This window comes from Cherax quadricarinatus, chromosome 81 (assembly GCF_038502225.1).
Source record: "Cherax quadricarinatus isolate ZL_2023a chromosome 81, ASM3850222v1, whole genome shotgun sequence".
Classification (NCBI taxonomy): Eukaryota; Metazoa; Arthropoda; class Malacostraca; order Decapoda; family Parastacidae; genus Cherax; species Cherax quadricarinatus.
Genome location: NC_091372.1, coordinates 14,441,269 through 14,457,905, shown reverse-complemented (window position 1 = coordinate 14,457,905; position 16,637 = coordinate 14,441,269). Strand labels below are relative to the sequence as shown.

Here is a 16,637-nt window from a genome sequence, read left to right as displayed (position 1 = left end):
TTCCTGTACATTTGTAAATATATAATAGAACATTACTAATATACAACATTTTTGCATATTTTTGTTGTAAACAACTATTGTAACCAAAATAATAATGAAAATATTAGTGTGTTGAATACAACAGTACCATATGGTACAATGAACCATATGGTGTCATTGTACTTCATGGTACAATGTACCATATGGTACTGTTGCATCATATGGTACCATATGGTACCATAAGGTACAATTGCACCATATGGCACCATTGTATCATATGGTACCATTGTACCAAATGGTGCCATTCTACCATGTGGTACCATTGTATCATATGGTACCATTGTATCATGTGCCACTGTGCCATATTGTACCATATGGTACCATTGTATCATATGATGCCATTGTACCATATGGTACCATTGTATCATATGATGCCATTGTACCATATGGTACCATTGCACAATATGGTACCATTGCACCCTATGGCACCATTGTACCATATGGTACTATATGGTACCATTGTACCAAATGGTGCCATTCTACCATGTGGTACCATTGTATCATATGGTACCATTGCATCATGTGCCATTGCACCATATTGTACCATATGGCACCATTGTACCATATGGTACCATTGTATTCAACACAATAACCACACTAATATTTTCATCATTTTGTTTACAATAAACTTGTAAACAAGTTTTGTAAGCAATATAATGATAAACAAATTAGTGCAGTTATTGTGTTGAATACAATGAGTGTACACTTATACAATATACATTATACTAGTCTCACAGGCCACAAATGTTATTAGAAAAAGAAAAAAAATAGAAAAGAAAAGAAAAAGTATAAAAAAAACATAAAATAAAAAAAATGGGATTTTGCGGAAGTCACTGATGTTGCCGCCACCCGGTCATTTTGGGTCAACTTCCCACCGCTGTATCTCGGTAAGTACTGATCAGAAAAAACTTTTTTTTTGTCTTATTACCTTCACAAAAATATACTCTTTAATTCTGTAAGAAAAAATAATTTTTTTTCTTCAAAATTTCTTGGACACTGGAGCACCACTTCAGATTTTGGCCTTGGACCCTGAAGGGGTTAAGTATGTCATGAGTGTTGCTGTGTTGTAGTTATTGGGTGTATAAGGGCCACTGAGAGCATAAGCCATACATAGTGGTGGTGGAAATGGCAGCAGAGGCGGTAGAGACAGCAGTGTTGTCAGACATCCTACATAACTCCAACAACATTGGAGGAGTTAGGTTTGTACTGTCCTTTTTCTATCGATTAATTAACTTACTTGCTACAGTTAGTGCTACACTTCATCGCCGGCTGCCGCTACAGCCTTTATAGACTCCTGCTGCTTTAGTATCGTACATATTGCAGAATCACTGAATCAGCCTGTTTACCAAAGGGCTGGCTGGCACTAGGAACTTTCTTTGGGCCCATGGTGGCTTATTTTGCAGTTACAAGCACTAAAAACAATGGAATAATACAAAATGTATCGCATGCATGCATGGAATCGTCCTCACTGGCTTGTAAACAATGGCACACTGGCTGTACATGGAGTGGCCGGGCCACGAGACAAATGACTTTAACCGAGTTCTTTGTCATTAACTGAGCTAACATTTTGACACAAAAACGTGTCGTTATCCGATGACGTCGTTAACTGAGGGTCCACTGTACAGCATCTCCTCACTTAGCAACGTACTCATTTACCGACGTCTCAGACTTATGATGGGCTCTCTGACCAGTATGCGTACCTAAATAAAGTATATTAGAACTGATTTCCCCTATTCTGTTTATTACAATATACAGTACACTACTGTATAAACATTTAAAAACATACTAAAAATGTTATAAATGGTGCAAAGGTGACATTAAAACAATATCAAAGATGGTTCACACAAACCCATTACCATTATAGTATGTTCCTTGCTTAGTGATGAATTTGTTTACATGATCCTAGGAATGGAATTCTGTCGTTGAGGAGAGGCTGTACAGTATAATGCGATCCCTGTCAGTAAAGAACCACATTTTACTGCATTTGTCTCTGTTTTCTATCATGTCAGTACAGGAGGGTTCCATTTATACAGCAGGTTAGGTTCTGGGTTACTGCAGGGCCTAACTTATACAGCAGATTAGGTTCTGGGCAACTGCTGTAAAATGAAAATCACTGTAAAGTGAATCATAGCCTTTTTTCACTTTCAAATGCATATAAAAGCCTGATAACATGTTAACACTATCATATATTAAGTGAGTAATAGAGCTATTCCTAAAAAATGCATATAGAGTACACACATTACTTACCTTTAAATATTTTTGTCGTTAGCTTATAGTGAGTGGTGAATATATTTATTGTAGGAAGACCGAATAAATGAAGAATGAGTATACAGTGGTCCCTCAATAATCGTCCGGCCTGAAAATCGTCCATTTCGGAAATAGTCCTGTTATTTCGTCAAAATATTGGCTCGCAAATGGTCCGGTAACTCGCTAATAGTCCTTCGTCTGGGACGCGTACTCACGCTCTGAGCCGTCTGGGCCTTCCCTTCCCAGCCAGTGTGCCATTATTTACCAGTGAGCGACGGTCCCCTCACGTGCTCCAGCGAAATATTTCATAATATTCCATTTATTTTAGTGCTTGCAAGTTATTTAAGTGCTAAATAAGCTACTATGGCTCCAAAGAAAGCTTCTAGTGCCAAGCCTTTGGTAAAGAAGGTGAGAAATACGATTGAATTTAAGAAAAACATCATTGAACAATATGCTAGTGGCATACGTGTGAGCAAACTGGCCAGGATGTGTAACAAATCCCGTACAACCATATCTTCCATCATAGCCAAGAAAAAGGAAATCAAGGATGCTGTTGTTGCAAAGGGGGTAAATATGCTGACAAAAATGAGATCACCAGTACTCGAAGATGTTGAGAAGTTATTATTGGTGTGGATAAACGAGAAACAATTAGCAGGAGATAGTCTTATGACGGCGCTTATTTGTGAAAAGGCTAGGCAGTTGCATGACGATTTGGTAAAGAAATTGCCTGCAACTAGTGGTGATACGAGTGAATTTAAGGCCAGCAAAGGCTGGTTTGAGAGATTTAAGAAGCGTACTGGCATACACAGTGTGGTAAGGCATGGTGAGGCTGCCAGTTTGGACCACAAGGTGGCTGAAAAATATGTGCATGAATTCAAGGAGTACATAAACAGTGAAGGACTGAAACCTGAACAAGTGTTCAATTGTGATGAAACAGGCCTCTTTTGGAAGAAAATGCCAAAGAGGACCTACATTACTTAGGAAGAAAAGGCGCTGCCAGGACACAAGCCTATGAAAGACAGGCTGACGCTAATGTTCTGTGCTAATGCAAGTGGGGATTTCAAAGTGAAGCCGTTACTAGTGTACCATTCTGAAAATCCCAGAGTGTTCAAGAAAAACAATGTTATGAAGAGTAAATTGTGTGTGTTTTGGAGATCTAATAGTAAGGCATGGGTCACAAGGGACATTTTTGTCGAGTGGTTCAATGAAGTGTTTGGCCCTAGTGTGAAGAATTACCTCCTGGAAAAGAAATTGGATCTCAGGTGCCTCCTAGTAATGGACAATGCACCTGCTCATCCTCCAAACTTGGATGACCTAATTCTGAAGGAGTTTGGGTTCATCACAGTAAAGTTCTTGCCCCCGAATACCACTCCTCTCCTCCAGCCCATGGACCAGCAGGTCATTGCAAACTTTAAAAAACTCTACACCAAAGCAATGTTTGAAAGGTGCTTGAATGTGACCTCAGACACTCACTTGACCCTACAAGATTTCTGGAAAGAACACTTCAGTATTCTCCATTGCGTAAGCCTTATAGGTAAGGCTTGGGAGGGAGTGACTACCAGGACTTTGAACTCTGCTTGGAGAAAATTGTGGCCAGATTGTGTCCACAAGAGGGATTTTGAAGGGTTTGGGGCTGACCCTGATGAGCCTATGTCAGTTGTTAAATCCATTGTGGCACCGGGGAGTTCCATGCGAGTTTGGAGGATGTGGAAGAGTTGGTGGAGGACTATAACGAAGAGCTAACCACTGAGGAGCTGCAAGAGCTTCAGCAGGAAGAGCAACAGATCACAGCTCAGAATCTTGCTGCAGAGGAGGAGGAAGAGAGATGGAGGAAGGTGCCTTCTTCAGAAATTAAGGAGATTTTTGAAATGTGAGGTAGGATGGATAGATTTATGGAGAAACATCACCCAGAGAAGGATGTTGCAAGCCATATCGGCAACTTGTACAGTGACAGAATCTTGGCCCATTTTAGGGAAGTTTTAAAGAGACGCCAGAAACAGAGCTCTCTGGACAGTTTTTTTGCGAGACAGGACTCCAGTGACTCTCAAGGCGGTCCTAGTGGCATTAAGAAACAGAGAAGAGAAGTAACCCCAGAAAAGCAATTGGTACCCGAGGTGTTGACGGAAGGGGATTCCCCTTCCAAACAGTAAATCATCCAATCTGTCTCCTTCTCCAGTCTTCCATACACAAAGAAGAATTGCCAATAAAGGTAAGTGTTATTCTGTTAATGTTTAATTCATCATGTGCCACTGTATTGTTTATGTACTACATCTATATTTCATGTAAAAATTTTTTTTGTTTTAATACTTCTGGGTGTCAGGAACGGATTAATTGAATTTACATTATTTCTTATGGGGAAAATTGATTCGTAAATCATCCATTTCGATAATAGTCCCACTTCCAGGAACGGATTATGGACGATAATTGAGGGACCACTGTAATTGAAAACTACTGCATTAGTGAAGCTCTGTAAAGCAAAGTGCTGTAAAGCAGGGCCGGCCTGTATTTCATAACATTTGCCTTCATGGCCAACAGGTGTCAAGATACAAACACCCAGGTACAGTAAACCATCAAAACAGACTAACAGGGGAGATTTTCCAAATATCTTTTAAATTAGAATAGTGAGGCTCAGGTTAGAGTATGTAGGAGAGAAGGAGATTATTTCTCAGTAAAAGTAGGCCTTAGACAAGGATGTGTGATGTCACCATGGTTGTTCAACATATTTATAGATGGAGTTGTAAGAGAAGTGAATGCTCGGGTGTTAGCAGGAGGTGTGGGGTGAAAAGATACAGAATCTATCACAAAGTGGGAGTTGTCACAGTTGCACTGGTCCTAGGACTGACCTCTGTGGGACCCTGCTCGTCACAGGCACCCACAGTGATACCTCATCACATACCATGAATCGTTGTTGCCTCCCTGTCAAGTATTCTCTCATCCACTGTGGTTTTAGGAGATTCTGAAGAGAAGCTGCAGAGGTTGGTGGATGAGATTAGTAGGGTATGTAAAAGAAGGAAATTAAAAGTGAATACAGGAAAGAGTAAGGTGATGAGGTTAGGTTAGGTTAGGTAAGGTTCGTCAGGAAACAGGACAAATGTTTCCTGACGCGGGTCTTAGTCAGATGATGACCCGCCTTTGGAGCTTTTGCTCATCTGACCGAGGCCTTCCGCTGGCTTACCAGTTCACCCCTTTAAAAATTATGGTCATTTATAAAATTAGGTAATGAAAGATTAGATATCAGATTGGAGGGAGAGAGTATGGAGGAGGTGAATGTATTCAGATATTTAGGAGTGGACATGTAAGCAGATTTGTCTATGAGAGATGAGGTGAATCATAGAATTGATGAGGGAAAAAAGGTGAGTGATCCACTGAGGAGTTTGTGGAGACAAAGAACTTTATCCTGGAGATGTCATGTCTGAGGGCAATGTGTGGTGTGAATATAAAGCAGAGAATCCATAGTTTGGGGATTAGGAGGAGGTGCAGGATTATGAAAATTACTATCGAGAGGGCTGAGGAGGGGTTATTGAGGTGGTTCGGACATGTAGAGGATGGAACAAAATAGACTGAGTTTGAGACTGTTTATAAATCTATAATGGAGGAATGGCGGGGTAGGGGTCGGCCTAGGAAAGGTTGGAGGGAGAGGGTAAAAGAGGTTTTGTGTGCAAGTGGCTTGGACTTCCATCAAGCGTGCACGAGTGTGTTAGATAGGAGTGAATGGTGACAAATGGTTTTTAGGACTTGACATGCTGTTGGAGTGTAAGCAAGGTAACACTTGTGAAGGGATTCAGGGAAACTGGCAGGTCGGACTTTAGTCCTGGAGATGGGAAGTACAGTGTCTGCACTCTGAAGGAGAGGGTGTTAATGATGCAGTTTTATAACTGTAGCGTAAGTGCACCTCTGGCAAGACAGTGATGGAGTGAATGATGGTGAAAGTTTTTCTTTCTTTTGGGGGGGCCACCCTACCTTGGTGGGAAATGGCAGATGTATTAATAAAAAGATAGTGTTAAAAACTGGAGAAAAGCCGTACAGCGCTCTACTGTACATCTAATACAGCACTCAGCACACTATTTACAAATGTACTGAAATAAACATGGAAAATAAATGAGTAAAAAGTATAATTTACTCAGTGAATTTTTGTGTTATTCCAGAAGACCATTATATCAAGGCCTGTTATATGAAGGCCCATTATATAAAGATCTGTTATATCAAGGTGTGTTATATGAAGGTCCATTATATCAAGATCTGTTATATCAAGATCTGTTATATCAAGGTCTGTTTTATCAAGGTCTGTCATAGCAACGTCTGTTATATATGTGGTAAAATTTACTGTATGTATTGATTGCTAGATAAATATGGGAATAAGATCTAACAAGACTCATTCAAACATCTTCACTTACCTGTAATTGAACTAAAGAGCCTTTGCTTGTGAGCTGAATTTGGAACTACAGTACTCTATCAGCCACTCAAGTTCCCACTACTAGAGCTAGAAAACTAAACTGTTAAAACAAATGAATCACAGCAAAGAAAATTGTCGTACCTCTGGAGATTTGAGACTCTGCGAGGGTACGTCATCCACCGTGAGGCTGCCGTACATCTCGTGTAACTTATTCACCTTGTTGATAACCTGCTCCACATCCCACGAATTGTCACCTTCCTGAGGGGAATTATTATTACTATTATTATTACTGTTAATTATTATTATTATTACTACTACTACTATTATTATTTTTTTTTTTCAAAGCATGAGTGGTCTCCCACTGAGGCAGGGGTAACCTAAAATAAAAAAACAACTGTTTCTCTCTTTACATGTAATAATTGATACAGAACGGGTTTAATATTTTTTGTAAGTGTCTTGAGGCTTGAACCAACGACCCCTGACAAGGGAGATACGAGTTCATTTGCTGGAGTATATATTATTATTATTATTATTATTTTTTTAACAAGTCGGCCGTCTCCAACAGAGGCAGGGTGACCCAAAAAGAAAGAAAATCCCCTAAAAGAAAATACTTTCATCATCATTCAACACTTTCACCTCACTCACACATAATCACTGTTTTTGCAGAGGTGCTCAGAACACAACAGTTGAGAAGCATATACGTATAAAGATACACAAAATATCCCTCCAAACTGCCATTATCCCGAACCCCTCCTTTAGAGTGCAGGCATTGTACTTCCCATTTCCAGGACTCAAGTCCAGCTATATAAAAATAACCAGTTTCCCTGAATCCCTTCACTAAATATTACCCTGCTCACACTCTAACAGATCGTCAGGTCCCAAATGCCATTCGTCTCCATTCACTCCTATTGAACATGCTCGCACACACCTGCTGGAAGTCCAAGCCCCTCGCCCACAAAACCTCCCTTACCCCTTCCTTCCAACCTTTCCAAGGACGACCCCTACGCCGCCTTCCTTCCCCTACAGATATAAACACTCTCCATGTCATTCTACTTTGATCCATTCTCTCTAAATGACCAAATCACCTCAATAACCCCTCTTCAGCCCTCTGACTAATACTTTTATTAACCCTTTCAGGGTTGGGGCCATACTAGTACGGCACCAACCCTAGAATTTATGAGTACTAGTACTCATAAATTCTAGTGCCGTCAAATCTAGCGAGAGAAAGCTGGTAGGCCTACATATGAAAAAATGAGTCTATGTGGTCAGTGTGTGCAGTATAAAAAAAATCCTGCAGCACACTGTGCATAATGAGAAAAAAAACTGAGTGTTTTTGGTTTCAAACACGACTTTGCAGAGTATTTTCGTATACTACTGATGGTTGTATTCTAGTTTTCCTGGTCCTGGTCTCGTTTTATAGAATGGAAGACATATTATGGAAATCGAGATGATTTTGATTGGTTTCACAATGAAAAGTACCTTGAAATTGAGCTCAAAGTAGCAGAAATGTTCGATTTTTGCCAAAGCTCAAAGGTAATCAAATCATGCCATGCGTTCAATACACGACAACTGACGAGTCTAATATTCTTTCACAAGTGTGCTGATATTATTTTTACCATTTCTACACCATTTCTACATGAATGCAGCAGTCTGAATAACATACATCTTCTATTCTTTGTGAGAATAAAAATTCAAAGTGGAAAGCAAAAGAAATGTAGCAGAGGCCTGGGGACATGAGTAATCAACAGAGGAAATGATATTTTAGTGCCAGGAATGTCTTTCTTGTTTATTCTGGACCCTATTTGGAAATTGGCATCTTTTGAAATTTGTGTGAAATTGGCAAAATTGCCAATTTCTGACCACGTTATTGGTTAGTTGAAATCTGTAAATGGGTGGTTTCTTGTTCTCATTCAATAGACAAAATGGAGTTCTAGCGAAATAGGTATGATATTTGTCAACTGGTACATTGGAATTGACCGATAATAGGGCTCAAAGTGGGCGAAATCGCCGATGCGTAAACATCGTTGAGACCGCTAACTTCGTGAGAGCATAATTCCATAAGTTTTCCATAAAATTTCATACTTTCGGTGTCATTATGATCGGGAAAAGATTCTCTATCATTTCATAAGAAAAAATAGTTATTTTATTTTTCGAAAAATTTCTGACCCTGAGAACAAGTTTAGGAGAGGGCCTGCCGACCCTGAAAGGGTTAACTCCACACCTCCTAATTTCCACACTCCGAATTTTCTGCATAATATGTATTTACACCACACACTGCCCTTAGACAGGACATCTCCACTGCCTCTAACCGCCTCCTCGCTGCTGCATTCACAACCCAAGTTTCACACCCATATAAGAGTGTTGGTACTACTATACTTTCATACATTCCCTTCTTTGCCTCCATAGATAACATTTTTTGTCTCCACATATACATACTTCAATGCACCACTCACCTTTTTTCCCTCATCAATTCTATGATTAACCTCATCCTTCATAAATTCATCCACCGACATGTCAACTCCCAAGTATCTGAAAACAGTCACATCTTCCATACTCCTCCCCATTTTTGACATCCAATTTTTCTTTATCTAAATCATCTGATACCCTCATCACCTTACTCTTTTCTATGTACACTTTCAACTTTCCACCTTTACACACACTCCCAAACTCGTCCACTAACCTTTGCAATTTTTCTTTAGAATCTCCCAAAGCACAGTATCATCAGCAAAAAGCAACTGTGTCAATTCAAATTTTGTATTGATTATTATTATTATTATTATTATTATTTGTTTTTAATAAGTCAGCCATCTCCCACCGAGGCAGGGTGACCCAAAAAGAAACAAAATCCCCAAAAAGAAAATACTTTCATCATCATTCAACTCTTTCACCTCACTCACACATAATCACTGTTTTTACAGAGGTGTGCAGAACACAACAGCTTAGAAGCATATACGTATAAAGATACACAACATATCCCTCCAAATCGTCAATATCCCAAACCCCTCCTTTAGAGTGCAGGCAGTGTACTTCCCATTTCCAGGACTCAAGTCCGGCTATATAAAAATAACCAGTTTCCCTGAATCCCTTCACTAAATATTACCCTGCTCACACTCCAAAAGATCGTCAGGTCCCATATACCATTCGTCTCCATTCACTCCTATCGAACACACTCACGCATGCCTGCTGGAAGTCCAAGCCCCTCACCCACAAAACCTCCCTTACCCCTTCCTTCCAACGTTTTCAAGGACGACCCCTACCCCGCCTTCCTTTCCCTAGAAATTTAAATGCTCTCCATGTCATTCTACTTTGATCCATTCTCTCTAAATGACCAAACCACCTCAACAACCCCTCTTCAGCCCTCTGACTAATACATTTATTAACTCCACACCTTCTCCTAATTTCCACACTCCGAATTTTCTGCATAATATTTACACCACACATTGCCCTTAGACAGGACATCTCCACTGCCTCCAACCATCTCCTCGCTGCTGCATTCACAACCCAAGCTTCACACCCATATAAGAGTGTTGGTACTACTATACTTTCATACATTCCCTTCTTTGCCTCCATAGATAATGTTTTTTGTCTCCACATATACCTCAATGCACCACTCACCTTTTTTACCTCATCAATTCTATGATTAACCTCATCCTTCATAAATCTATCCACCAACACGTCAACTTAAAAGTATCCGAAAACATTCACTTCTTCCATACTCCTCCTCCCCAATTTGATATCCAATTTTTATTTATTATTTTTTTATTATCACACTGGCCGATTCCCACCAAGGCAGGGTGGCCCGAAAAAGAAAAACTTTCACCATCATTCACTCCATCACTGTCTTGCCAGAAGGGTGCTTTACACTACAGTTTTTAAACTGCAACATTAACACCCCTCCTTCAGAGTGCAGGCACTGTACTTCCCATCTCCAGGACTCAAGTCCGGCCTGCCGGTTTCCCTGAATCCCTTCATAAATGTTACTTTGCTCACACTCCAACAGCACGTCAAGTATTAAAAACCATTTGTCTCCATTCACTCCTATCAAACACGCTCACGCATGCCTGCTGGAAGTCCAAGCCCCTCGCACACAAAACCTCCTTTACCCCCTCCCTCCAACCCTTCCTAGGCCGACCCCTACCCCGCCTTCCTTCCACTACAGACTGATACACTCTTGAAGTCATTCTGTTTCGCTCCATTCTCTCTACATGTCCGAACCACCTCAACAACCCTTCCTCAGCCCTCTGGACAACAGTTTTGGTAATCCCGCACCTCCTCCTAACTTCCAAACTACGAATTCTCTGCATTATACTCACACCACACATTGCCCTCAGACATGACATCTCCACTGCCTCCAGCCTTCTCCTCGCTGCAACATTCATCACCCACGCTTCACACCCATATAAGAGCGTTGGTAAAACTATACTCTCATACATTCCCCTCTTTGCCTCCAAGGACAAAGTTCTTTGTCTCCACAGACTCCTAAGTGCACCACTCACTCTTTTTCCCTCATCAATTCTATGATTCACCTCATCTTTCATAGACCCATCCGCTGACACGTCCACTCCCAAATATCTGAATACGTTCACCTCCTCCATACTCTCTCCCTCCAATCTGATATTCAATCTTTCATCACCTAATCTTTTTGTTATCCTCATAACCTTACTCTTTCCTGTATTCACCTTTAATTTTCTTCTTTTGCACACCCTACCAAATTCATCCACCAATCTCTGCAGCTTCTCTTCAGAATCTCCCAAGAGCACAGTGTCATCAGCAAAGAGCAGCTGTGACAACTCCCACTTTGTGTGTGATTCTTTATCTTTTAACTCCACGCCTCTTGACAAGACCCTCGCATTTACTTCTCTTACAACCCCATCTATAAATATATTAAACAACCACGGTGACATCACACATCCTTGTCTAAGGCCTACTTTTACTGGGAAAAAATTTCCCTCTTTCCTACATACTCTAACTTGAGCCTCACTATCCTCGTAAAAACTCTTCACTGCTTTCAGTAACCTACCTCCTACACCATACACTTGCAACATCTGCCACATTGCCCCCCTATCCACCCTGTCATACGCCTTTTCCAAATCCATAAATGCCACAAAGACCTCTTTAGCCTTATCTAAATACTGTTCACTTATATGTTTCACTGTAAACACCTGGTCCACACACCCCCTACCTTTCCTAAAGCCTCCTTGTTCATCTGCTATCCTATTCTCCGTCTTACTCTTAATTCTTTCAATTATAACTCTACCATACACTTTACCAGGTACACTCAACAGACTTATCCCCCTATAATTTTTGCACTCTCTTTTAGCCCCTTTGCCTTTATACAAAGGAACTATGCATGCTCTCTGCCAATCCCTAGGTACCTTACCCTCTTCCATACATTTATTAAATAATTGCACCAACCACTCCAAAACTATATCCCCACCTGCTTTTAACATTTCTATCTTTATCCCATCAATCCCAGCTGCCTTACCCCCTTTCATTTTACCTACTGCCTCACGAACTTCCCCCACACTCACAACTGGCTCTTCCTCACTCCTACAAGATGTTATTCCTCCTTGCCCTATACACGAAATCACAGCTTCCCTATCTTCATCAACATTTAACAATTCCTCAAAATATTCCCTCCATCTTCCCAATACCTCTAACTCTCCATTTAATAACTCTCCTCTCCTATTTTTAACTGACAAATCCATTTGTTCTCTAGGCTTTCTTAACTTGTTAATCTCACTCCAAAACTTTTTCTTATTTTCAACAAAATTTGTTGATAACATCTCAATCACTCTCTCATTTGCTCTCTTTTTACATTGCTTCACCACTCTCTTAACCTCTCTCTTTTTCTCCATATACTCTTCCCTCCTTGCATCACTTCTACTTTGTAAAAACTTCTCATATGCTAACTTTTTCTCCCTTACTACTCTCTTTACATCATCATTCCACCAATCGCTCCTCTTCCCTCCTGCACCCACTTTCCTGTAACCACAAACTTCTGATGAACACTCTAACACTACATTTTTAAACCTACCCCATACCTCTTCGACCCCATTGCCTATGCTCTCATTGGCCCATCTATCCTCCAATAGTTGTTTATATCTTACCCTAACTGCCTCCTCTTTTAGTTTATAAACCTTCACCTCTCTCTTCCCTGATGCTTCTATTCTCCTTGTATCCCATCTACCTTTTACTCTCAGTGTAGCTACAACTAGAAAGTGGTCTGATATATCTGTGGCCCCTCTATAAACATGTACATCCTGAAGTCTACTCAACAGTCTTTTATCTACCAATACATAATCCAACAAACTACCGTCATTTCGCCCTACATCATATCGTGTATACTTATTTATCCTCTTTTTCTTAAAATATGTATTACCTATAACTAAACCCCTTTCTATACAAAGTTCAATCAAAGGGCTCCCATTATCATTTACACCTGGCACCCCAAACTTACCTACCACACCCTCTCTAAAAGTTTCTCCTACTTTAGCATTCAGGTCCCCTACCACAATTACTCTCTCACTTGGTTCAAAGGCTCCTATACATTCACTTAACATCTCCCAAAATCTCTCTCTCTCCTCTGCATTCCTCTCTTCTCCAGGTGCATACACGCTTATTATGACCCACTTCTCGCATCCAACCTTTACTTTAATCCACATAATTCTTGAATTTACACATTCATATTCTCTTTTCTCCTTCCATAACTGATCATTTAACATTACTGCTACCCCTTCCTTTGCTCTAACTCTCTCAGATACTCCAGATTTAATCCCATTTATTTCCCCCCACTGAAACTCTCCTACCCCCTTCAGCTTTGTTTCGCTTAGAGCCAGGACATCCAACTTCTTTTCATTCATAACATCAGCAATCATCTGTTTCTTGTCATCCGCACTACATCCACGCACATTTAAGCATCCCAGTTTTATAAAGTTTTTCTTCTTCTCTTTTTTAGTAAATGTATACAGGAGAAGGGGTTACTAGCCCATTGCTCCCGGCATTTTAGTCGCCTCATACGACACGCATGGCTTACGGAGGAAAGATTCTTTTCCACTTCCCCATGGACAATAGAAGAAATAAAAAAGAACAAGAGCTATTTAGAAAAAGGAGAAAAACCTAGATGTATGTATATATATATATATATATATATATATATGCATGTGCGTGTCTGTGAAGTGTGACCAAAGTGTAAGTAGGAGAAGCAAGATATCCCTGTTATCTAGCGTGTTTATGAGACAGAAAAAGAAACCAGCAATCCTACCATCATGCAAAACAGTTACAGGTTTTTGTTTCACAGTCATTTGGCAGGACGGTAGTACTTCCCTGGGTGGTTGCTGTCTACCAACCTACTACCTATTCTTTATCTAAATCATTTGATACCCTCATCACCTTACTCTTTTCTATGTTCACTTTCAACTTTCTACCTTTACACACACTCCAAAACTCATCTACTAACCTTTGCAATTTTTCTTTAGAATCTCCCATAAGCACAGTATCATCAGCAAAAAGTAACTGTGTCAATTCCCATTTTGTATTTGATTCCCCATAATTTAATCCCACCCCTCTCCCAAACACCCTAGCATTTACTTCTTTTACAGCCCAATCTATAAATATATTAAATAACCATGGTGACATTACACATCCCTGTCTAAGACCTACTTTTACCGGGAAGTAAGATAAGATAAGATAAGATTTCGTTCGGATTTTTAATCCCCGGAGGGTTAGCCACCCAGGATAACCCAAGAAAGTCAGTGCGTCATCGAGTCTCCCTCTCTTCTACACACCCTAACCTGAGCCTCACTATCCTCATAAAAACTCTTTACAGCATTTAGTAACTTACCACCTATTCCATATACTTGCAACATCTGCCACATTGCTCCCCTATCCACTCTATCATATGCCTTTTCTAAATCCATAAATGCAATAAAAACTTCCCTACCTTTATCTAAATACTATTCACATATATGCTTCAATGTAAACACTTGATCTACACATCCCCTACCTACTCTAAAACCTCCTTGCTCATGCGCAATCCTACATTCTGTCTTACCTCTAATTCTTTCAATTATAACCCTACTGTACACATTTCCTGGTATACTCGGTAAACTTATTCCTCTATAATTTTTACAATCTCTTTTGTCCCCCTTCCCTTTATATAAAGGGACTAAACATGCTCTCTGCCAATCTCTAGGTACCTTCTCCTCTTTCATACATTTATTAAACAAAAATACCAACCACTCCAACACTATATCCCACCCTGCTTTTAACACTTCTGTCATGATCCCGTCAGTCCCAGCTGCTTTACCCCTTTCATTCTACGTAATGCCTCACGCACCTCCCCCACACTCACATCCTGTTCTTCTTCACTCCTAAAAGATGGTATACTTCCCGGTCCAGTGCATGAAATTACCACCTCTCTTTCTTCGTCGACATTTAAAAGTTCCTCAAAATATTCTCGCCATCTACGCATAACATCCCTCTCCCCATCTACTAACTCCCCTACTCTGTTTCTAACTGACAAATCCATTTATTCCCTAGGCTTTCTTAACTTGTTTAACTCACTTCAAAATTTTTTCTTATTTTCATTAAAATTTCCTCTCCCACTTTATCATCTGCTCTCTTTTTACACTCTCTCACCACTCTCTTCACCTTTCTTTTACTCTCCCTATACTCTACTCTTCTTATAACACTTCTGCTTTGTAAAAACCTCTCATAAGCTAACTTTTTCTCTTTTATCACAACCTTTACTTCATCATTCCACCAATCACTCCTCTTTCCTCCTGCACCCACCCTCCTATAACCACAAACTTCTGCCCCACATTATAATACTGCATTTTTAAAACTATTCCAACCCTCTTCAACCCCCCCCCCCCACTACTTATACTTGCACCAGTCCACCTTTCTGCCAATAGTTGCTTATATCTCACCCGAACTTCCTCCTCCCTTAGTTCATGCGCTCTCACCTCCCTCTTACTTGTTGTTGCCATTTTCCTCTTTTCCCATCTACCTCTTACTCTAACTGTAGCTACAACTAAATAATGATCCGATATGTCAGTTGCCCCTCTATAAACGTGTACATCCTGGAGCCTACTCATCAACCTTTTATCCACCAATACATAATCTAACAAACTACTTTCATCACGTGCTATATCATACCTTGTATATTTATTTATCCTCTTCTTCATAAAATATGTATTACTTATTACTAAACCTCTTTCTACACATAGCTCAATTAAAAGCTCCCCATTTTCATTTACCCCTGGAACCCCAAATTTATCTACTACTCCCTCCACAACATTTTTGCCTGCTTTAGCATTGAAATCCCCAACCACCATTACTCTCACACTTGGTTCAAAACTCCCCACGCATTCACTCAACATTTCCCAAAATCTCTCTCTCTCCTCTACACTTCTCTCTTCTCCAGGTGCATATACACTTACTATAACCCACTTTCACATCCAACCTTTATTTTACTCTACATAATCCTTGAATTAATACATTTATAGTCCCACTTTTCCTGCCATAACTTATCCTTCAACATTATTGCTACTCCTCCTTTAGCTCTAACTTTATTTGAAACCCCTGACCTAATCCCATTTATTCCTCTCCACTGAAACTCTCCTACCCCCCTCATCTTTGTTTCACTTAAAGCCAGGACATCCAGCTTCTTCTCATTCATAACATCCACAATCATCTCTTTCTTATCATTTGCACAACATCCACGCACATTCAGACTTCCCACTTTGACAATTTTCTTATTCTTATTCTTTTTAGTAATTATTACAGGAAAAGGGGTTACTAGCCCATTGTTCCCGGCAATTTAGTTGACTTTTACAACACGCATGGCTTACGGAGGAAAGATTCTTATTCCACTTCCCCATGGATATAAAAGGAAAAGTAATAAGACCAAGAACTATTAAGATTTTTATTTATTTCCAATTTGTGCACACATACA

General features: G+C 40.0%; 1 protein-coding gene across 2 annotated transcripts in view; it reads right to left on the bottom strand.

The window, feature by feature from the left end:
- The window catches only part of LOC128699934 (RNA-binding protein RO60), a 331,808-nt gene that overhangs the window by 148,484 nt on the left and 166,687 nt on the right, over positions 1-16,637 (bottom strand). For both annotated transcript variants that reach the window (XM_070102461.1, XM_070102462.1), the window contains exon 7: positions 6,821-6,937. In XM_070102461.1, coding sequence (XP_069958562.1) covers positions 6,821-6,937 — 117 coding nt within the window. The remainder of the gene's footprint in view (positions 1-6,820; positions 6,938-16,637) is intronic.